The following is a 23,853-nucleotide window of genomic DNA, read 5'->3' as shown; positions in this document are numbered from 1 at the left end:
AATTAGTAACTATGGAAACTGACTACTGTTTTTCATCCTTATTTATATGAGTGGCATCTTCTAATGGATCTTCCATTTCCTCCGTTGGCAATCGGGCCATGAGTGCTCCCAATGTGGGCCGATGACACAGTAAGTTTGTGCCCACATGCAGTAACTGGACAGATTCCTCCAGCTTCCATCCATCTATAAAAATGTTTTTATAATCATGTTATAGAAATTCAAAGTTGATAATGGGAAATAAATATGAGATGCACTGTGAAAAAATGTGGCCTAATACATGTGCATAAAGTATCCTTCTAGATTAGTCTGTGCAGTCTGCACAGGCTAATCAAAGACTACACTTTACGTCTAGACTGACATTTTGTTAAGAAGAGACCTCCATCAAACAAAAAGTACCATAAAAGCAACTAGTGTTGTCCGTAATGAGGCGGGGAAAAATGCAAAGGTAAATCTTGAACGACACTTTATGCACCTGAATTAAGCCGTTTTCCAAGATCTCGGCTCATATATCATAAGGAACAAGAAATGCAAGTAAAAATGTGTGTTAAAAGTGAAGGAGTACTTTGTTGATTAAATTGATGTCTCCAGAAAGTGGGACATACAGAAAACATGGTCATTCAAGTATGACCCCCTCGACTATATAGCAACTTAATCACAATGATTTAAATTATTGTTGTTCTTAGCATTCACTATACCGAACCAAAATGGTCTACAGACAGATCAACAGATGGGTGCAAATGGGCACCTAGGGGCTAACTTACATGTAAGACCAGAAGAAACTAACAATACTAAACAGGTAAGCAAAGAATAATACAAGTACATTATGAAACATAAATATTTAGGAAGTTTCAAAAAAGATTGGACAACAAATGCCACTTCTAGAGTGTAAACAAGACCTTTTTTTTTATTTATTTCATGTGAACAAATTGCATACCCTACCAAGATTTTATTGGGATAAATGTTCTGACCAAGTTTACTGAAGATTGGAAATAAAAGTGGCCAGTAGAGTATTAACAAGGTTTCAATTTTGCCATGTAAGGAAAACTGTCTCGCCCAGAGCCGGCAATGTTTTTCAAAGACCAGAACCATTTTTGACTTGACCAAGATATCATAAGAACAAATGTGACAAAATATACTAAAAGAAGTGACTTCTAGAGTGTAAACAAAGTTACCCAACAGCAAAAATTTAAGGAAAATGCCCCAAACTGGAACCATTTGCAAACTCAGCTGAGACATAATAAAACAAATGTTATGACCAAGTTTCTTGAAGATTCGACAACAAATGGAACTATTAACAAGCGTTTTCTTTTATTTGACCTAGTGACAGTTTTTTAACTCACGTGGCTAAGTTTCTAAATCAGCCAAGCTATCATTGAGACACATGTACAGACCTATTATAACAAAGATTGGACAATAAATGTGGCCTTTAGAGAGTCAACAAGGTAAATATTTACATCAGAAAAAGCACAATCACAAAAAATGATCACAAAAGCTCATCATACATTGGGCTCAGAAGAACTAAAAAAAGGACAAAATGAGTTTAATACCACAATACTAGTGTTGCAGGGTGGTGAAAAGTATGCAGCCAGTCCGAGACTCGAACCCGGGCCACCTCGCTTACAAGGCGAGTGCTAGATCCCAACTGAGCTAACCAGGCAACCACACATCTTTCCACCAATCCCCCTTAAGTTTGGTACCGTTACATTTTCCCCTGCCAAGTTGGAATTCGTCCTCGCATTCGAGACAGAGAACAGTGTATAACTGATCTCAACGAACCCACTGGCAAGTTCTATGGAAAACTGTAACCCCCACGGCCCCATGTTGGGCGCCATTGTCGCCGGGTGGTGAAAAGTGTGCAGCCAGTCAGGGACTCAAACCAGGGACAATCTAACAGGGCGAGTCCTCTCCAGACTGAGCATACCAGGCCGCCACACATGTTTCCACCAATCCCGCTTAAGTTCGGTACCATGACACTAGGACATTTAATATTTGAACACAGATTATTCACACAAAGCATGACAGTTATCTAAAGTTAATCATATCTTCTTGCACTGACAAATGATCTTGAACAAAGATAAAACTCATCTGATCATTAAAAGGAAGCAGCAAAGATCTTTTCTATAACAGAAATTGTAATGTACAAATTTGAACCTTTATTTGAATCAAACTGTTGAAGGTCCTCTTTGACAAAGAATTCCTCGAACTGTGCTTTATCAGTAAAGAAATCATCAGGTGTAAAATCAAAGTCCAGGCCACTGCTCGGGTTTGAGCTAGGAATCAAATCACAGTCCAAATTGAAGTTGACCCCTTCAGACCAATTCCTTGTGCCTGTATCAACAGTGTTATTGTCTGCTTGTCTGTAATTAAAATATTCCTGTCCATAGATTTGTTTCATTCATGTAAATTTATGTTACAAGCAACGCAGTATTTAAGTTTCAACAAGGGCCCATGACACATCATATAGTTGATTTAACAGTAACCGTAACTTAAAAACAACAGCATGCCATTTAATGTGTTCTAGTAATAGTTACATTGCCAGACATGGGACAAGACATTCCAAAATATGATGTGAAACTAAAACAATACATTAAATTAATCAACAAAACAGTATACTAAAAAGTAACTATAAGATTACCAGCCTCCTAATTTACCTGTCAAATTGTAAGTGAAAATGATCCAAAATAATTGTACTTCACAAAATCACCCTAGGCCTAAAAATTGCTTTTAATATATCTCTGATCTAGAGTCATGTGTGAGGGGTTGATGTATATGAGTATGAACTCCCTACAATGCAGGAAAGGTGCCAATACCAAGCATGTGTTAACGCTATTTATCATGTTACTTAGTTCTTCTTCAGGCTTCCAAATAAGAATGCCCCAATCAACCATCATAAGTTTGCATTTTCAGTAGATTTGTATATTTTTCGCCTGGCTAGTAATTATTTTAGCCATGTAACAGTTAAAAAAAAGTAATTATCTTTTCATGTTTCTATTATAATTTGTGTAAAAAAAAGCTGCCCAAAATGATAGCAATATTGAATTTGATTACTTTTCACTTTTACAACAGGCACTTCTTCATGACATGTCATTTTTATTCTTATTCCCTTTTTTGGTCAATGACTACACATGACAACAAAGGCAAGAAATCTTGGAGGTATGCTGATGGGATGGGACCTTGAAAAAGCACTGCTAAATTGTTGTTAGTTATATATTTTTCATGGGGAAAACTGGCCAGGCAAGACTGGTAACTAATTTTTGAAAGATAATTTAGAAGACAGCTACTTAACCTGGTATCAGTGTAAGGTTCTATAAACAATCCAGATGTATGTGCAGATGTTTGCAAAAGACATATGTCTTTGAAATGTCTTGTGCTCTGTTCTAGTAGAAAATCTTCATCAGCTCTACCTGCAATGCAAGTTCTATCGACCTTATATAAATATGGCATTAAAATATAATGTACATTTTACATTTAAAATTGCTTATAAGAAAACCTTTTCCCAGCTCTGGTGTAAATAATTCCACTAAAATCTCCCATTTTTCTTAATCTAACAATCTTCATAGGGACATCAAATCATGTATTTTTCCAATACTAATGATCATCATTGATTTGGCTTATATATCACAGATTTTTGTATGAAGCCCCAGTAATTTTCATCAATAACAATAACCAGAAAAGTTTTGGCTGTTTTCCATTTGCAATTTTTTTTCTCTAAAAAGCACAAATTTAACTCCAAATGGCCGATAAAAAATAGCAACAAATCATTTACTTCTTTGGAAGAAGAAACGTACATAGCACTTTATATGATAAATTGCAGTAAAAATGTGTAATTTCCTAAAAAAAAGATTATGTATTAATTTAAAATTATTTATCATAATATTTCATCTTACTGGTTTATCTTTTTTTCCAATCCAAAAGCCAAAGGCTGTAAAATAACAAGAGCTCCGCAGTTGGAGACAGATGCCCCCAAAACCCGGCCTTGACACCCATCACTCGATCCTTTGATGACAAAGCGAGCAAAAACCAATTAAACACTTAATTTCACAGTGACCAGTGACTGTCCAAGGCTATTGCACATGACTGTGAAGTATCAAGCAAATCGGTCAATTCCTTGAATGAGGAGTTATTGATCCGAAACAATTTTTACACTTTTGTGAGTGACCTTAACCTTTGACCTAGTGACCCCATATTCAATAGGGCTCATCTGCTGTCCAAAGCCATTAAACATGTGAAGTATCAAGCAAATCGGTCATTTTGTTGGCGAGTTATTAATCTGAAATTATTTTCACACTTATTGTGACTGTGACTGTGACCTGTGACCTAGTGCCCCCAATTTCAATAGGTGTCATTTACTGTCTAAGGCCAATGCACATGTGAAGTATCAAGCCAATCGGTACATTTTTTATGAGTTATTGATCAGAAAGGATTTTCATACTTATTTAAACAGTGACCTTTACCTTTAACTTAGTGACTTCAATGTCAATAGTGGTCATCTACTGACCGAGGCCAATGCACATGTGAAGTATCAAGCCAATCTGTTTATTCATTGACAACTTAATAATCAGAAACGTACTGGTCTACCAACAGACCTCCAGCACAACAATATACCCTGTCCTCTTCGAAGGGGGGCATAAAAAGAAGAAAAAAACTAATCACAAAGTTGAGATTTTTTGCATAAAAAGATTATGGAATGTGTTTATGACCATAATTACCTCGTTTCCAAGGAAACCTGTACTTGTCATCCGGCAGGCTGCCCCTATGTATGTATGGCTCTATGTTGTTGAGGTGGCTTGGTACAGTCAGCAAACATTTTGCCAAAAGGTTTTGTCTAGCTGCAATAGTCTGTTTAAAAAAAATAAAAATCATTATGAACATAATAATACATAGTAATACATGAGTGATTTGCCATTGAGGATTGCTAACGAACCATAAGACCGCCTAAAATGTTCTTTGCTGCAAATTACTTTCCACAATTGTCAAGCAATTATATTGAAATATTAAATCATATTGTAATTTGTTTATCATTCCCATGAAAATAAAATGTGCAAGACACTTTTTTACTCCAATGATACACACATTCTTCAGTTATTTTTACCCTTGGACAAAGCTGACAATCACTGCCAGCATATAAATTTATGACTTTGAGGAGAAAAAGTGGAGAAAACTTTCTCAGCATTTTCAATAATTCTTTGTTTCAACCTCAAATGATATGTACTATCTATCTATACTGTCTAACTCCCCTTACGGGTATTATTGACAGGTGATATTTTCTTTGGCGATTATGAGCTATTTTAGAATGATTTTGGGTTTAACAAAAATTATTTATAGATAACTGCTTGTGATTGCCTCGCCGACGATTGTCTTTTGTATCGACCAATAAACTCTTTTGAAGATCATATCAACCTACAAAAGGACTTACATTCACTTGAAAAATGGTCAAAAAACTGGGGAATGAGGTTTAACGAAACAAAGAGTTATCTCATGACAATGCATAGACAACGTGTACCATCAACATTTAACTATTCTCTGAACAACCATTTCTTAAAAAAAGTTGAAGATAATCTAGGAGTCCAGATCAGTAAAAACTTAAAGTGGTCAACACATGTTAATAAAGTCCGTAACAGAGCAAGCAGTATTCTTGGATTCATCAGGAGAAATTTAAGACATAGCAACAAAAACTTCAAAGGGCAGGCATACATATCACTTGTACGCTCAATTTTGGACTATGCAAGCATTGTGTGGGATCCATATAGATCTTCAAAAAGACATTGATAAACTAGAAGGAGTACAACGGCATGCAGCCTGTTTTGTCTGTAACAACTACAAACAGAAATGCTCAAAGAACTGAAATGGCAACTATTGAAGGACTGACGTAGAGACCAACGATTGGTCTTCTTCCACAAGATCATCTACGACCTGGTGGCCGTCCCCGCTGACAATCTTCTATAATTCAACAAACGCTCACAACGTAACTCTAATTCTAAATCCATCAAACTGGCAACAAGTAACACTGACATTTATAAATAATCTTTTATTCCGTGCACTATTCGGGACTGGAACTCGTTACCAGACAGTGTAGTGACTTGTACAAAAAGTGATCAATTCAAAAGTGTTCTCATTAAATCGTGCTATTAACATTTTAACATCAAAGCGCACACACCACACCCTCGATAAGTTTTGCTCATAAGTGCGCTAGTTTCGAGTACCATACAGATACAGAAACATAATCATAAATGCAAATTAAACATTGCATTTAGCTTCTACACTGTATGATGTATGATGATGACACATCTGAATTTTTAGATTATTTGCATAAAAAATCTACACACATATTGAAACTAAAGGAACCAACCGACTGACCAACACAGTAGCCTGGGCTTTAATATAACCCCTCACTACTAAAGAATTATAAATAAAAAAATATTCGTCATATTTTTAATAGTTTTAATAATAAGATAAAGTGGACCAAATCGCAGTGTCCGAATTGCATATGATCGAAATCGATAAACTAAAGCAGCAGCGAACAAACTGTTGCACAAAATAAAGAATTGCAAAAAGAATGTAACTTTTACATCACCTGCTCCAAGTAATTGATGTTAAAAAAGATAACCATGCTACAATACTAGCAGAATCCTAACATAAACACATGTTGTTCGTAGAGTCAAATTCCCGCGCAGATGTCAAACTTAACGTCGTCTGCTGCGTATGGATTTTTTTACTTGTTCATCGTTTCCGGTCAAACGAGAAATTGTTAACGCAACAAATGTCAAACTTACGAAGAAAAACAATCACATGCTATGAAGTAACATGCTATTAAACAGTACCTGGTATATTTATTTCTTTATTTATGATTTGCTTCAAATCTACTTTGCTAACTTGCAAGATCATGGGTGCCATAAATTGTTTGCATGCGATATTGAACTTTAACTGTTTGAGTTTGATGATATGTGTCTTGTTCTGAGAAAACTGTGCAAAATGCATGTGCGGAAAGTGTCATACCAGATTAGTATGTGCAGTCCGCACAGGCAAATAAGGGACGACACTTTCCGCCTAAACAAGATTTTCGGTAAGGAGGGACTTCATTGAAACTAAAAATTCCATAAAAGACTGCACAGGCTAAACTTGGACGACACTTTATGCACTAGTATTAAGCCCAGTTTTCTCGGAACAAGGCTCATATAATCTCTCCAATTGGTTTTTTTCGGTTTTTGAGGTTTATGGACGTTTCGTGCCACTACCAGTTCTAGTCCAAATAATTAGACGTAAGCTACCCCGCTGTAAATCGACCTCATATTTATAGGAGTATACCAGTTCGTGCCACTGATATTTGTGTTGAAAAGGGGTAGACGTTTGTTTGTTTTTGTTTTTTATCGAGTGCACCGGGATTGTCTCCCATATGGCCATCGCCCCCAGAAAGACGTGTTAGTTGGTTACGGGGGATAGTGCAAGATACAGGAGACACCCCGTTCCAGAGGTGACCCTGGGTCTTTTAGTGCCCGGTGTATAGCACCTAGTACACTGCACCTCGGTTTAACGTCTCATGCGAAAGACGAGTTAGTAGGTCAGGTGCAGCGGGGGATCGAACCAGCGATCTCTGGATTGTGAAGCCAGTGTGTTACCACTAGACCACGGATCCGCTACAATAGACGTTTCGTCCCACTGATAATATATAGGCGGATAGGTGTGAATAATGCCGTATAGGTGTGAATGATATTGGGGTGTATATTAATGTAGAAAATTACAACAATGTTGACAGTTATGATTATAAATAACAAACAAATAAAGTGATTTATCGTTAGTATACTAATATTTGTAAATAGTGTATTATATGCGATAAACATAAAGCATAAAGTGTTGTTATTTTTTATGAATCATGTGTTGCGCTTGTAATAATAAAATAAAATGATTTATTGTTAGTATAAATACATGTGTGCATAGTTCATTATGTTTAATAAATATAAAACATGAAATGCTGTTATTTTCTATGCTTCAATTGTATGTATTATATACATAAATAATAATATATAACATGAATGAACAATAATACAATTTAAAATAAAGTTGGTCTTTTTCTTTTAAGAAAAGCTTATGCTTTACTATCGACTCACAAACTTTCAATTAGCCGTATGTGTCTTTATGTAATTAGCAAACAATTAATTACCGACTCGGGCCTTTAATTTACCGACACGGGCCTTTAATGGCCAATTAGTAACCAATTAGTAAACAACTCACCGCTTTAATTATGATACAAACTGTGTATGTGTATATCAGAGTTTATTTACAGGTCCTACCGGCCTATATTTATGTAATCAATCTAGATATTGTTAAAATGTATGCATGCATTCACTTCTGATGTTGTTAATGTCAATTTATTGTAAATGTTTGTATATTTTTATGAAATCTCTGCCAACACAAGATAATCCTACAAGATTGGGTAGGATGCAATTTTTTTGTTTAAAATGTATGTTTGCATTCACTTCTGATGTTTTAATATATTTATGTAATGTATTGTTAATGTATTATATGAAGCATTTAAATTGACTCTTTAACAATCTTGAAAAAAAACAATGTTGTTTTCCCATTGAACAGATGTTACAATCAAACGTGCGAAAGTTTCCTGTTTTGATTTCACACCTATACGGTATTATTCACACCTATCCGCCTATATATTATCAGTGGGACGAAACATCCAATGCCCTCCTACACAAATATCAGTGGCACGAACTGGTAGTGGCACGAAACGTCCAGCACCCGTTTTTTTCTTGTCAAACATTGCATTAAAATTTAATGTGATCAAAGGAAACTTAAATGGAGACCAGGCATGCAATCGTATTTTGGGCCGGTCAAGTTTGCTGATATTTTAAAATTGAAAAACAGTTTTGTTACATTTAAATTGTCTTTGTAGGAAGCTCCCTTTGAGTGGGTAGACCTTGCTTGGAATTGCTTTTATTATTGGCCATGTTAAGGTCAAGGTCACCTTTACTAAAAAAACGTTTTCCCCTGTAAATTTGAGTTTGGATAAGGGTATTGCGCCAACATATGGTGTGCATATAGCTTCCCTGCACACCTTTTTTTCAGATTTAACACAATGTGAATGATTTAAATAAGATAAAATGTTGGATGTTGAAGGTGTAGTTTCTAGGATTGTCATGTTTATTATTGTTTTCATTTTTCCTGTTCCATCATTTTAACAACAAATAAATACATCCTTCACCGATAAATGGTTCACTGGTCCTTTAAATATATTTTTGCTAGCTGACACATTACCACATGTTGATTTATTGTCATGTGGATAATGTATTTGTTAGAAGTCTTCATCATGAAATACAATTGTTGTTGTTTTTTAAGTACCTTGTAGAAATTCTAAAACATAAAGATGGAAAAAGAAGACAGTCATGGACATTCTAGGCAACAGCAAAAATCTACAGAACACAGAACAAGGTATTTGTCTTTCAGAATCTTTGTCAACCTTAAGCATCCATATGATATGAAATACATCAACACATTGTTACGTTGCAAATAATTTGTACAAATAAAGAAGCAAAGCCGCCAAAACATAATAAATAACTTGATAGAACTTGACAAGACTGATGTGTCTGCTGGCAGCGCATTATTCAAGAAAGTTCAAGGTCAATCTAATTTCTTTAGTATTTATGTTGAAGTTGTGAATAATTATAGTCACCCATAAATGTCATTATTTGATCAAGCTCAAATCTTGCATGAAACCGGTACATGTATTTCGGTAAACATGCATTACTATCTGATTTTCTTTTGATACCTCTTGATAATGATCTTTCACATCTAACACTGCGGGTTTAGTATAGATGTTTGTTATTCTGCAATAATTATGGACAGAGTCAAATGTTTTTAAAATATTTCTGTAGAAATCTGGAGTATTGAACAGTGAAATGCACATGTTATATAATAATGCGCCCTGTCAAAATTGTTACAATCTTACCGATTCTGTTCACTGTAATGAAACAAAAACATTAACTCTATTGTGTTACAATCCATATTTAAATTATGTATATGTGTACAAAAAATGAACATTAATTATATTTTATTTTAGCTTTATTTTGAAAGCATGTTTTATTAAGTGTAGTATCAATTTAAATGAAGTCATCTTTGAATCTTTAAATTTTAGGAATAAATCTGATATCAATTGGGCACATTTCGATAACATGTATGCCATATTCGGAGAAAAAGTGGGGATTATGTGGTTATCTCTGCCGTCTGTCTGTCCTGGCCACTATCTCCTCCTACACTATTAGCACTAGAACCTTGAAACTTACACACACGTTAGCTATCAGCATATGTGCGACAGTGCACTATTTGGAATTTTGATCTGATCCCTAGTTCAAAAGTTATAGGGTTTGCAATGCGGTCGGGTCAGATATTTACCTGCGACTGCGATTCGAAAAAGGCTTATATCTACTGTGTCCCTTTAGATATTGCTTTCATATTTGGTATGCATGTGTATCTGGACAACACCTTTCCATGCTCACACAATTTTTTACCTCTGTGACCTTGACCTTGATCTTGAAGTCAGCATTCAGGTTTCAAAATCTGTGACCACGATTCAAAAAGGCTCATACCTACTGTGTCCCTTCAGATATTGCTTTCATATTTGGTAGGCATGTGTATCTGGACAACACCTTTCCATGCGCATGAAATGTTTGAACTTGGGGTCTGCGTTCAGGTTTCAAAATCTGCAACCGCGATTAAAAAAAAGCTCATAACGTCTGTGTCCCTTCAGGTATTGCTTTCATATTTGGTACGCATGTGTATTTGGACAAGACCTTTCCAAGCGCATACTTTTTTTTACCCCTATGATCTTGACCTTGAACTTAGGGTCCACGTTTAGATTTCGAAAACTATTATGTGGTTAACTCCGTTTTCTGTCCATCCGTCCTGGTCACTATCTCCTCCTACACTATTAGCACTAGAACCTTGAAACTTATGCACATGGTAGCTATGGGCATATGTGGGACAGTGCACTATTTGGAGTTTTGATCTGACCCCTGGGCCAAAAGTTATAGGGGTTCGGGTGGGGCCGGGTCAGAGATTTTCACTCATTTTTTTAGGTTATTTTACAATAACTTCTTCATTTCTAAACTGATTTACTTCAAATTAATACTGAACATCTCTTATGACAATACGGTCAATCTCAACTATGCATGGCCCCATTACCTAATCCTGGGGCGCCCCTGGGTCAAACATGCAGCGTGGGGATACGCGTCGGCCTATGCAGCGCCATTTCTAGTTTATGTTAAGATGATGTCATTGATATGATTTAGTAAATGTTTGTTGTTGAAATATGTTCGGCATTCAGATTTAAAAAGTTCTCATACGATAACCTCAACAAGTAACAGACTAAGACAAATGTTATTGTGTTCAGTGAAAATAATATATTTCATATCATAATTGTTTTTGAATGACTTTCTACCAAGAGTCTTCAATAGATGCTATTAAATAATTTATTTTTTGCCCTCGTGATTTAGGATCATCTTTTACCACTTAGATACGTATTTTTACGCATTTTTTTCCTTAGAAAGTTAAATTTAATTAAAGACTTTTCTTACTCAACAGGGCTTTTTTTTCTTCTTTGAGAGGCGCAGAATGTCGGCCTTTTCCCCTAGACGTATTTTTCCACTCTTACAGATATTTTCCCCAAAACAATGATTTTTTTTAGGGGGGGGGGGATCTTTAATTATATAAGTTAACCTGATCCAGTGTTCAAAATAGAAAAACTATTGCATAATTAAATTATCTGTTGTCTTGATTTTGTTTTAAAAACAGTAACATATGTTAAATTGATTATTTAAGACTTTCCTTATTATTCCCCAAATTCTGACGTTTTTCGTGATATTTTACCCTTAAAAAAGGCAAGGTCCTTGCCCCAAAATCAGATAAAAACCCAGGTAACTAGATTCAAGTTTTAAAGGCTTCATTTTCAAACCTTAGATCCTGATGAGCAGCAAACAGCATAAAACCTGAACAGACTGCAAGTTACTCTTAGGTTGTTCTGGTTGTATGCAGTTTGCACATAGCCATTTTCACTTTGCTTCTTAGTGGGGAAAGGGTTAATTCCCTTGCCACCATACTCCCGAACATGGGCTATTCAACAAGACTATAGTATTATTCCTTAAATCTCTCATTTTCGAACAACAAATCTGTGTACAAATTGGTCATTTAATTGTATGCCAATTGCTTATTTGGCTGAGAAAAATTATATATTTTTCCATGCATAGGACATCAGAAGAAGATGCACATAATCTTCCAGCTGAGCAGTGCCTTGCCAAGTTGTATGCTTGGCTTCAAGAGCCCATGGCAGAAAAGCCAACAGCTAAATACATTGCTGACACTGCACAGCGGCTTGTGGCTGACCTGAATGACAAGAGAAATATTGATAGTCAGCTACTGGAGAGTTTTAGGCAGTCATTGGAACAGGAGGTATGTAGGACTAGTAAAGGTCCTGTCATCATATGAATTATTTTAATGTTTTAATCCTTTTTAATTAAAAAAAAGTTGTCGGAATCTGCATGTATTCAGGGCCCTCAATCTATCAAATCTGCCGCCGAATTTCGGCGGCAGTCCCCCACCTGAAAAGTATGCTTTTTTCCCCTTTTGGGGGGAAAAATTCCCCTTAAAACAAAAAAAAATTTGTTTTTTTTTTAATAGAAAGATGTGTCTCATGATTATTATATCTCAATTCTATTTCAATTAAATCTTTTCAAACATACTAAATTATGAAAAATGCAATGAATATAGTGCAAACATGTACAAATGAAATAATGAGAGAGTAAGTAAAAAAATCCCCCAAAAAGGGAAACGCCGCGAAAATTCCCCCTCCTAAGGACTGCGGACCCCTTCCCCCAAAGTAGTGTGAGGGCCCTGCCGGGCCATGCATAGAGACAGGGGAGATTTCCACAATCTTGTTGGGCGACTATAAAATTTCCAACAGCCCACCTATATATTATATATGTCTGAATTGTTACTAGTCCTTTTGTTTGTGAATTGCTTTTCCAGTTGTTGTAACAAAAGCATTTATTGGTGATACACTGCAACACCGATATATCACGGTCCGGTATATCGCACTGTCCAATATATCGTGCTTCGGCTATGGCTTCCAAAAATCCGATGAGCTTGATCACTAAATGACATGATTTAATCTGATAATTCGCTAACTTCGCTAACAGTGTAAATATTTTTAGCTTTACCACACAAATTGTTTAAGTTTAGTTTTTTGACAATCAACTTAAAGTAGAATCAAGGACGACTAATTATATCTAAGTATAGTCTTATGATAAAGGGCTAGGTTATGTGCTTTTGTATGTTAAACAAGTGTACTAAAAACTTATCAAAGATTGGGCTAGACTTGAAAAAAAGCCACCAAAAATGGTACCAATAAGGACCCATTTTATGGGCCAATATGGTTGTTTTCTATCAGATAATAAAGGTTGGTATGGTATTTAATTTGGAAAGGATATGCCAATTTGTCAGCCCTCTTACTTTGGTGGCTTTGATCATATCATCATACAATTTTGTGACAATGATTCTGTGCACATAATCCCCAACATATTCCTTACCATACAGATCACAGGAAGCACTTCTGAATTATGGCCCTTGAATTACCTAAAATTTGCCCAAATGAGCTTGTCCGCTCGTTGGCTCGAATAGATTTCAATTTTATCAACACTTTACTTGTTGTCAATAGATTTTTGTATAACCAGCCAGTTCGCATGAAGCCATTTTGAAGTATGGCCCTTGAATTAAAAAACAATTGCAATATTAAAATTGCAAGCCCTTTTAATAACCTCTATTGTTTTAATTGCAGCCAGATGCCAAATAAACCAATACCTTTAAACAGGTGTTTCTTTGTGCCAGGATGGCTCTCTTGTTTAATCACTTTTAACCCTTCCCCGCTGAAAACCGAAGTGAAAATGGCTTTTGCAATCAGCATAAAATCTGCTGTTCAGGTTTTATGCTGTTTTCTGCTCATCCATTTCTAAGAACTGTAAATGAAGCCTTTAAACCTGGAATCTTTTGTGAAAGGTTTTTTATGCCCCCAGAACATGGGGCATATTAAAATCACACTGTCCGTTAGTCAGTCAGTTAGTCGGTTAGTTAGTCTTTCCATCCCGATTAGTTTCCGCTCAATAAGTCAGGCAATTGTTATCAGATCTTCACCAAACTTCATGAAAATGTGTAAGGCAATAACATCTAGGTTAAGTTCGATAATCAGCCATATTGACCCAGACACTCTTGAGTTAAGGCCCTTGAATCATCATAAAATTGGGCTTTTTCTAGTTTCCGCTCAATAACTCGAGCAATCGTCATCAGATCTTCACCAAACTTCATGAAAATGTGTAAGGTAATAACATGTAGGTCAAGTTTGATAATCGGCCAAATTGACCCAGACACTCTTGAGTTATAGCCCTCGAATCATTATAAGATTGGGTTTTTTCTTGTTTCTGCTCAATAACTCAAGCAAATTTCATAGGATCTTCACCAAACTTCATTAAAATGTGTAAGGCAATAACATCTAGGTCAAGTTCGATAATTGGCCAAATTGACCTAGACACTTCTGAGTTACTGCCCTTGAATCATCGAAAAATTTCGTTTTTTTCTCATTTCCGCTCAATTCGAGCAAATGTCATAGGATCTTCTCCACACTTCATGAAAATGTGTAAGGTCATGAGATCTAGGTCAAGTTCAATAATCAGCCGAATTGATGAAGAGACTCCTGAGTTACGGCCCTTGAATCATCGAAAAATTGAGTTTTTTCTCGTTTCCGCTCAATAACTCAAGAAATTGTCATCGAATATTCACCAAACTTCATAAAAATGTGTAAGGCAATAAAATCTAGGTTAATTTGATAAAAAGCCAATTTTACCCAGGCACTTCTGAGTTACAGCCCATGAATCATAAAAACAATTGTTTTTTCGCTCGAAAAATGCTCATAACTTCTTCAGATGTAACCTGGTATAACCATATTTGGTATGCATGTGTATATGGACAAGGCCTTTCCATGCACACACAAATGTTGACCCCTTTGACCTTTACCTTGAATTAAGGGTCCACGTTTAGGTTTCGAAATCTGCGTTTAGGTTTTGAAAAAACGTTTTTTGGGGGCATATGTCTTCCGATGGAGACAGCTCTTGTATTTAAAGATTTTCTTAAGGATAAAAAACGATTCCAAATGCGTATCTTAGCCAGATAGGGTTAAAGCTGAAATTGGTGACAAGTCAGTTATCAACTGGGCTGCAATCTTTACTAGCTTGATGTTATCTTTACTATACAGCTGTATTCTTTATTAGACCGCCCGGATGTTGGAGACTGTACAGCAGCAGATGTACCAGTCATACGAGGCGCAGAGTGCCATGGTGGACCAGAAACTGCAGGAGCTGTTTGCCTGCCTGGACACGATATCAGCCACTGAGGCTGAGCTAAACACATTCAGAGGGTCACTGAAAAATCTCTATCAAGAGATGCATGCAGCGGATTTCTCTGAGCTCTGAAAAAAAGTTTATTTTTTGCGTGTGTAGTGTCATCCAAAAAAGCCTGTGTAGTTTGCAGAGACGAAAATCAAGTATACGTGGAAAGTGTTGTCCCTGTGCTTGTGCTGACTGCACAGGCTAATCTCAGATGACAATTTACACACTTTGATTAAGTCCTGTTTATTTCTGAGTGCTGTTCAAATAAATGTGCAGTTTTGTCTTATAGATACAGTAGCGGTTCACTTTGTTTGCTGCAAAGCCGAAAGGGTGTGTTGAAAAGAAACAAAAAAATCCTGAATTGCAATCAATTATAGATATTGAAAGTAAGCTATAGTGTCCAAGTACATATCCAGGCTTAGTTGTGTGGGATGTTATAAAGACTTACATATTGTTGATTCTGATAGTTTTACTTATAAAGCAGGTTGATAGCATATTATATTCAGATAAAATATAACGTGAGAATGAGTTACATAGAAATTGACGATTTAATAGATTGTACTGTTTTTGTTCCAAAAAATTCTCATGACCTGTTTCATGTTATTTGTAGAGTGTATTCAATACCCTGTGTTATTGTTTTGAAATAAATGTGGATATTGTTATTTGATGTATATTTGTTTATAGATGCCACTTTGTTTAAAGGGACCTTTTCACGTTTGGTAAATTGACCAAATTTGAAAAAATTGTTTCAGATTCGCAAATTTTCATTGTAGTTATGATATTTGTGAGGAAACAGTAATACTGAACGTTTACCAGCTCTAAAATATCAATTATATGCATCTTTTGACCATTAAAAACCTGAAAATTATAAAGCGTTGCAATGCAAAATGATTGAATAATTTGGAGAGTTCTGTTGTTGTCGTTATATTTTGTCACACTACAAGGATTGCATATATAAAGTATAAAATACATCACCCATTGTATAAGCACTGATGGCGGAATGGTCTAAGAATTAGACCTTTACTCCAGGGGTCAGTGGTTGGAGCACAGTTGAGGGTTCCTTTTTTTCTTTAATTGTATTCTTGTTTTTTACTGGAGCTTTTTAAATCCAATGTTTACATTTATCAATATAAAGCATTTAATGACAAACTTCAATACACCCCAAAATCTGTGAAAAGGTCCTTTTAATGCCAATGTGAGTTTTTTTAAACAGTAATGTTCCCATGGTCTGACTGCTATTTGGCATTTCTATTTTTGTTAGTTTAGTATGGGGCAATTGTCTCAGTGCAACAACAATCATGTAAACAGAGGCACCAAGGTCTAAAATAACCCTTTCTCCATCAGAAGCAAAGTGAAAATGGCTTTTGCAGCCAGCATAAAACCAGAACAGCCTGCGAGTAACTTGCAGACTGTTCAAGTTTTATGTTTTTTGCTGCTCATCAGTATCTTAAGTGTGGAAATAAAGCCTTTAAAACCTGATTCTAGTGAAGAAGATTTTAAATTTAATTAGATATTTTAAGGGACTATATAAAACTAATCAAAGTGCGTTTATAAGGGGTAAAGGGTTAATAACAATATTAAAGTCCGATACTGCTTCATGTATACCGGGTAGGTCATTTCCAATTATATTATATTGCTTGGATAGTTAATATTTGACCATGTAGTTGACATAAATATGTCGTTTACACACAGAAAATTGTATCTAAGGACAAGGAATTTTTTGAGTATTGATGATTAAGAAATTTCTGTCAAATATCCTATTGGTCACAAATTTTCTTTGCACCTTAAATTGTTCCTGGCAATTTCAACTTGTACAAAACAGTGACCTGAATACCTTGCCAAGGAAATTTAACTAAGTAAAGTGAACAATATTTGTCTATTTTTATATTTTCTTTATGGTTTCAGCAGTTTATTTTTATGAACATGAATATGAGCAATGTGAATGTCTGCCCTTTAATACTCTTGGGAATTGCTTGAATAGTTTACAATAATTCAATACAAACATAACTTTATAGTGAGAAATGTCTGACATAAATATTGTAAGGAGTGAAATGTTGAAAACCGTACAGTTACTGAGTTCATTTACATAGCATGATATAACTATGCCCCCGGATCAAAAGATCGGGGATATATTGTTTTTTGGCCTGTCTTTCATTGTATGTGTCGGTGTGTCCCAAAAATTGAACCAAAACTTTTACCTTCTTCATAACTTTTTCAATATTGAATGTAGCAACTTGATATTTGGCATGCATGTGTATCTCATGGAGCTGCACATTTTGAGTGGTGAAAGGTCATGGTCATCCTTCAAGGTCAAAGGTCAAAACAAATATTTTCAAAGTGGCGCATTAGGGGGCATTGTGTTTCTGACAAACACATCTCTAGTTGTTTTTTTACAGTTGCCATTTTAATTATTATTGATGAAGATATTTTCATTTTTAGGAAACCGCTTTATAATTTATAAAACAAATTAAAACTTGATCATGCATGTTGATAAGCATGAAAATTGGTCTACTTTTATTACAGTATTTTAATTAATTTTTGTAAATGATACAGAAATTTGATAGCCTTTTCTTTAACAATTTCATGTTGAAAGATTTACTGCGCAAATAAAGAAATCAACCAAATGGCTGATTGGTATTGCCCTTGTCAAACAAAAATTGCTTTCCACAATAAGTTATTGCGGTTAACATTTAAGTAATGCATTTTGACCTGTATTTTGTATGTGTCAGATGGTCCTATATATGCATTTGATGACATTTCACATGCTTGTCTTTAGTGTCTTTTGTTTTGCTTTCAAATAATGTGCACTGAATGTTTTGATGCACATTTCTAAACAAGTGGAGGAGTTCTTGCAATATATAAAGAAACAAATCCAAATGTTTGTTGCATCGCTGGTTATGGGATTGTCTTGAGTGTATTTCACAAAACTTGAGATGCGAGTATTTTTCCTTTTGGCGGTTGCATATGCAGGTATGTTGATCTAAGTTTCAATTATTCTTCAATCATAATCATAGCCGTAAATCCGGCGGCCACCTCTTTTTTGCGGTGCATAGATAAATGAGCCAATGCAACTTCCCAGGTGATTATATGTTTCTGTACATTTGTGGATGAATTTTTCTTCGCTTAATCGGTCTACGTTGCCCGATTTTTTAAATAATGTGAAATATGTTGGAAAAAAACATATAAAATCCTCTCACCCTGAAGAATTATAAGTGAAATTGCAAAACATCCGGTCCATAGCGCCTCCTTGGAAGTAGCATTGGCTCATTTATTAATGCATCTCAAAAAAGAGGTGTCTGTTGTGATTAACGGCTGTGTTATTATTCTGTTAAAAAATTGTTGGCTGCATTGTATAAAAGTTTTTGCAAAATCATGGGTAAGAAACATTTTAAAGAACAACAGGAACAATTATTAAGTCATAATGATTATTTTTTCTGAGCCACTACACTAAGATTCATAACTTAATTGTATTGCAGTTTGTCAGATGGAAAGTCAAGTTTCTGCATCAGATACATGTAAGTATTGTCCATTTTATATTTAAAAAACATTTATAATATTTCTTAACAAAGCACAATGAATGATACTTAAATGAGGTTTTGGTGACTATTTTGTATATTTTATTCAATTTTTGATACAATTATGACATTCCAAAAAAATCTTTGAGCCTCCCTCTGAAGAAAGGGGTTTTATGAATGTGCGTAATTAGTATTGTCCCAGATTGAGCTGTGCTGTCTTCAATGAGGACTTGCGTAATTAGTATTGTCCCAGATTGAGCTGTGCTGTCTTCAATGAGGACTTGCGTAATTAGTATTGTCCCAGATTGGGCTGTGCTGTCTTCAATGAGGACTTTCTGCTTTTGTGGTATTTTTTGTTTAAAGAATGCTCTTCTTTGCAAAAATCAAGCTAAAGGAACAAAGTGTTTTCCATGATTAGCTTGGTGGACTGCAAAGGCTAATCTGGGACAACACTCTATGCACATGCATAATGACCATTTTTCTGAATTTCAGAGTGCAAGGTTCAAATATATCCCCTGCCATTAAGGCAGACAGATATAGAATTAGCATTGTCTGCCTGTCTGTCTGTCACACAACTTTTCAGGACTTTATCTCAGAAACCATATAAAATATCAAATGAAACTTCATGGATGTATAGAGATCAATTAGGAAAAGTGCCATGCACAAGAACCATAACCCTACACTTTCTTAAATGAGAGTTATTGCCCTTTGTTCTTTGTATGATGTAACTTTTGAGGGCTATATCTCAGATACCATATAGGCTTCAACATGAAACTTCATATGTATATAGATATCAATGAGAAGAAATGCCATTCACAAGAACCATAACCTTTCTCTTTCTTAAATAAGAGTAATTGTTTTTTGTTGTTTTTGTATGTACTTTTCAAGGCTATATCTCCGATACAATACTTTTTTCAGTTACAATAAAATATTTCAACATGAAACTTCATGGGTGTGAAGAAATTAATGGGAGAAGTGCCATGCGCAAGAACCATAACCCTATGCGTCCTTAAATAAGAGTTATTGCCCTTTGTGTTTTTGAATGATGTTACTTTTCAATGCATAAAACAATTACCCTACACTTATTTTTTTAAGCTGATGACATATATCAAGAGATTTGCACCCATCAATAAATGAACTTTATTTGGAGGTGGATATCAATAATTTGAATTTGCTTGTTTTACTTGATCTTCATGTGTCTTGTGACTAGTCTTTATAAGTAACAGCTATTGTGTCCAATTTGCATATTTCCAGTTACTTGGTTATACACTGCAACTCCAATATATCACGGTCCGTTATATCGCGTTGTCCAATATATCGCGAATCGGCTATGGCTCCCAAAAATCTGACGAGCATAATCCTTAAATAAAATGTTTTTATCTGAGAATTTGATGCATTAAAATCCGTTTCAAGCAAGTATTTTTCCCTTTTTTTCACCAACTTTAATCCAACAGTCATAATCCAGTTTTGACCAGATTGTTTGCTTACATTGTACATCACATTAACACCTGTGTACTGCGATAAACAAAAGACCCATTTGTCAAACATGACAGGTCATTTCGGGTGTTACAATTCTCTATTGAATTTGCTTATATTATACGCATTTGAAAATACTCACATGGAATAATGTTTTGTGTTATACCAATTAATGACATATGGATATAACACAAACTTGAATAAGGTTGGTAAATAGCGTGTTTTGAGATTGCATAATGATGCTAATGTATACATATACATGCATACATAAACTGACAATTTATATCGCGCGCCGGATATATCACGGTCGCGATCTTTGGACCCCTTCAACCGCGATGTATTGGAGTTGCAGTGTATTAACCTAGATAATAAAGACATAAACATAAAAAGACAAAAAGGCTTCATGCATATGCATCAAGGGTCGCTCAGGATAAATCTGTGCAGTCTACACAAGTTAATTTTCCCCTAAAAAAATTTTTTTTAAGTTCCTTCATACAGAAAATACTTGATAAGTGAAAGGAAACTACTTTTCAAACGGTTCATTTTTCGTCCATTTATTATCAACACCAAAAATATTTGTCATGTTCGGCACTCTCTGCGTTAACATTGCACTAATTTTTGGTGCATTAGATAATTTACTGAGATAATTTGAGTGTTATAATAACATTTTCCTATCCTTATTCAGCATATTCCGTGGGCAAGGAATATGTGTACGATTATGAGACCCAGGCCATAACCGGTTTCCCCAAGGGCGGTAAGATCTGGTCAGGTCTTCGGGTGAGCTCCCAGGTCATTGTTCAGGTGTCTGCAGCTGATCGGCTCATAGTTCAGGTAGATTACACTGTCATTGGAGCAGATTGAGCTATTCAATTGACACTTTGTAATCAAAGGCTGTATCCCACAATGAAGTGTAGTGTCTTTGTAGCCCTTCCTGTGAGAATAACTCTTTCAATCTTTCAAGTAAAAAAATGATTAAATTTAAAAGGACACTTCTGACAGTTATTGTTCTTCACAGATAATATATCAGTGCTCTTGAAACTTTTTTTTTTGGGGGTGGGGGGGGGGGAGGGGGACGGGGGGCAGGTATTACTTCATTAAAATGATAATTAATTAAGATTGAAGTGCTCAATGTGTAGCTAGTTTTTCATTGTGCAAATGAAAAAACAAAGAGAAAAATAGTATTAGTTACTTGATTTCTAACTGACATCATTGAGTTTGATACAGGGTCAGTTAATTAGAATTACTAGGTCTTGCCAAATATTAAATACTGTTCTTGTATCACACCATGGTAAGAAGCCATGAAATAATTTTATCTAACTGAGTACCATTTTTTTCTCCAGCATCAACAGAAATAAAGGCGAATAATTTTTTATGCTATATTTTACCATGTTGTCTTGTTTATACCTATGACGTCATTTCATGTTTATAGCCTTATATGAGAAGCTACCAATCTAATATGGAAAAATACACTGTCAGCATGTTACCTGGCTTAGGAAATGTAAAACAAGCATTCTGGACATGGTAAAATAAAAGTGAACACTCAGCTTGTTATGAGCTTTTTACTTGAAACAACATATTAAGGCGGTTAATGTGATTTTGTTTCCATAAATCAATATGTTTCAGAGTAACAAATGATTTTGTGTGTGAAATAGCGCCTATAATACACGTGAAATGCCTGTGCCTAAAGTGTTGTCCTGGATAAGCATGTGCAGTCAACACAGGCTAATCAATGATGACACTTTCCGTTTTCATTGCTTTTTGTCCCCTACCGGTAAAACTGGAGAAGACTTATGGTTTGCCCTCTGTTCGTCAGTCAGTCCGTCACATTTTTCTGGATCCTGCGATAACTTAAAATGTTCTTCATATTTTTTCATGAAACTTGAAAAATGCACAGATGGCAATATGGAGATAATGCACGTCATTTCATTTTGTTCCTTCATTATCCCCACGTTTTTCGGAGAAAAAGTGGGGATATTGTATTGATGTGCGTCTGTCCGTCCGTCCTGGCCACCTGCTCCTCCTACACTATTAGCACTAGAACATTGAAACTTACATACATGGTAGCTATGAGCATATGTGCGACAACGACAGTGACGGAATTTTGATCTGACCCCTGGGTCAAAAGTTATGGGGGTTGGGGCGGGGCCGGGTCAGAGATTTTCACTCATTTTTTTAATGTTATTTTACATTAACTTTTTCATTTCTGCACAGATTTACTTCAAATGATACTGAGCCTCTCTTATGACACTAAGGTCAATCTCAACTATGCATGGCCCCATTACCAACCCTGGGGCGCCCTTGCCACATAGGCCACGCCCACCCAGAATTGCCTTTTACTATAATTTCTTCATTTCTACACCGATTCACTTCAAATTGATACGGAACCTCTCTTATGACAATACGGTCAATCTCAGCTATGCATGGCCCCATTATTAACCCTAGGGATCCCCGCCCACATAGGCCACGCCCACCCAAAATTGCCTTTTACTATAATTTCTTCATTTCTACACCGATTCACTTCAAATTGATACTGAACCTCTCTTATGACAATACGGTCAATCTCAGCTATGCATGGCCCCATTACCAACCCTGGGGTGCCCCGCCCACATAGGCCACGCCCACCCAAAATTGCCTTTTACTATAATTTCTTCATTTCTACACCAATTCACTTCAAATTGATACTGAACCTCTCTTATGACAATACAGTTAATCTCAACTATGCATGGCCCCATTACCAACCCTGGGGCGCCACGCCCACCAAAAATTGCCTTTTACTATTATTTCTTCATTTCTACACCGATTCACTTCAAATTGATACTGAACCTATTTTATGACAATACGTTAAATCTCAACTATACATGGCACCATTACCAACCCTGGGGCACCCCGCCCACATAGGCCACGCCCACCCAAAATTGCCTTTTACTATAATTTCTTCATTTCTACACCGATTCACTTCAAATTGATACTGAACCTCTCTTATGACAATACGGTCAATCTCAGCTATGCATGGCCCCATTACCAACCCTGGGGTGCCCCGCCCACATAGGCCACGCCCACCCAAAATTGCCTTTTACTATAATTTCTTCATTTCTACACCAATTCACTTCAAATTGATACTGAACCTCTCTTATGACAATACAGTTAATCTCAACTATGCATGGCCCCATTACCAACCCTGGGGCGCCCCGCCCACATAGGCCACGCCCACCAAAAATTGCCTTTTACTATTATTTCTTCATTTCTACACCGATTCACTTCAAATTGATACTGAACCTATTTTATGACAATACGTTAAATCTCAACTATACATGGCACCATTACCAACCCTGGGGCACCCCGCCCACATAGGCCACGCCCACCCAAAATTGCCTTTTACTATAATTTCTTCATTTCTACACCGATTTACTTCAAATTGATACTGAACT

The 23,853-nt window shown here is 35.8% G+C and overlaps 3 protein-coding genes across 8 annotated transcripts in view; 2 read left to right on the top strand and 1 right to left on the bottom strand.

Annotated features, from left to right (window-relative positions):
• LOC127862415 (protein shortage in chiasmata 1 ortholog-like) overlaps nt 1–6,708 on the bottom strand; it is a 37,184-nt gene extending 30,476 nt beyond the window's left edge. For both annotated transcript variants that reach the window (XM_052401523.1, XM_052401524.1), the window contains exons 1-5: nt 6,575–6,708; nt 4,710–4,839; nt 3,287–3,404; nt 2,152–2,357; nt 24–183 (exon numbers count right to left, since the gene is read on the bottom strand). In XM_052401523.1, coding sequence (XP_052257483.1) covers nt 24–183; nt 2,152–2,357; nt 3,287–3,404; nt 4,710–4,839; nt 6,575–6,610 — 650 coding nt within the window. In that variant the 5' untranslated portion in view covers nt 6,611–6,708. The remainder of the gene's footprint in view (nt 1–23; nt 184–2,151; nt 2,358–3,286; nt 3,405–4,709; nt 4,840–6,574) is intronic.
• LOC127862429 (synaptonemal complex central element protein 2-like) lies at nt 6,658–16,096 on the top strand. 2 transcript variants are annotated; one of them, XM_052401550.1, is made up of 4 exons: nt 6,658–6,824; nt 9,346–9,438; nt 12,249–12,450; nt 15,318–16,096. In XM_052401550.1, the coding sequence occupies exons 2-4, from the start codon at nt 9,374–9,376 to the stop codon at nt 15,516–15,518; spliced, it is 468 nt and encodes a 155-aa protein (XP_052257510.1). In that variant the 5' UTR covers nt 6,658–6,824; nt 9,346–9,373; the 3' UTR covers nt 15,519–16,096. The 2 variants fall into 2 exon arrangements, with proteins under 2 accessions (XP_052257510.1, XP_052257511.1); XM_052401551.1 differs by having other exon boundaries at nt 6,675–6,824; nt 9,356–9,438.
• A 2,204-nt stretch (nt 16,097–18,300) lies between these two features.
• The window catches only part of LOC127862411 (uncharacterized), a 72,869-nt gene continuing 67,316 nt past the window's right edge, over nt 18,301–23,853 (top strand). For 3 of the 4 annotated variants that reach the window (XM_052401510.1, XM_052401509.1, XM_052401508.1), the window contains exons 1-3: nt 18,301–18,404; nt 18,911–18,949; nt 21,111–21,256. In XM_052401510.1, coding sequence (XP_052257470.1) covers nt 18,368–18,404; nt 18,911–18,949; nt 21,111–21,256 — 222 coding nt within the window. In that variant the 5' untranslated portion in view covers nt 18,301–18,367. The remainder of the gene's footprint in view (nt 18,405–18,910; nt 18,950–21,110; nt 21,257–23,853) is intronic. The other variant, XM_052401511.1, reaches the window with a different exon arrangement.

Source organism: Dreissena polymorpha, chromosome 16 (genome assembly GCF_020536995.1).
Source record: "Dreissena polymorpha isolate Duluth1 chromosome 16, UMN_Dpol_1.0, whole genome shotgun sequence".
NCBI lineage: Eukaryota > Metazoa > Mollusca > Bivalvia > Myida > Dreissenidae > Dreissena > Dreissena polymorpha.
This window is presented reverse-complemented; position numbering and strand designations above follow the sequence as displayed.

Coding starts and splice junctions, on each gene's coding strand:
- LOC127862429 (XM_052401550.1), top strand. CDS start 9,374: ATGGAAAAAGAAGACAGTCATGGACATTCTAGGCAACAGCAAAAATCT. Junction 9,439..12,248: donor TCTACAGAACACAGAACAAG/GTATTTGTCTTT, acceptor TTCCATGCATAG/GACATCAGAAGAAGATGCAC. Junction 12,451..15,317: donor GGCAGTCATTGGAACAGGAG/GTATGTAGGACT, acceptor ATTCTTTATTAG/ACCGCCCGGATGTTGGAGAC.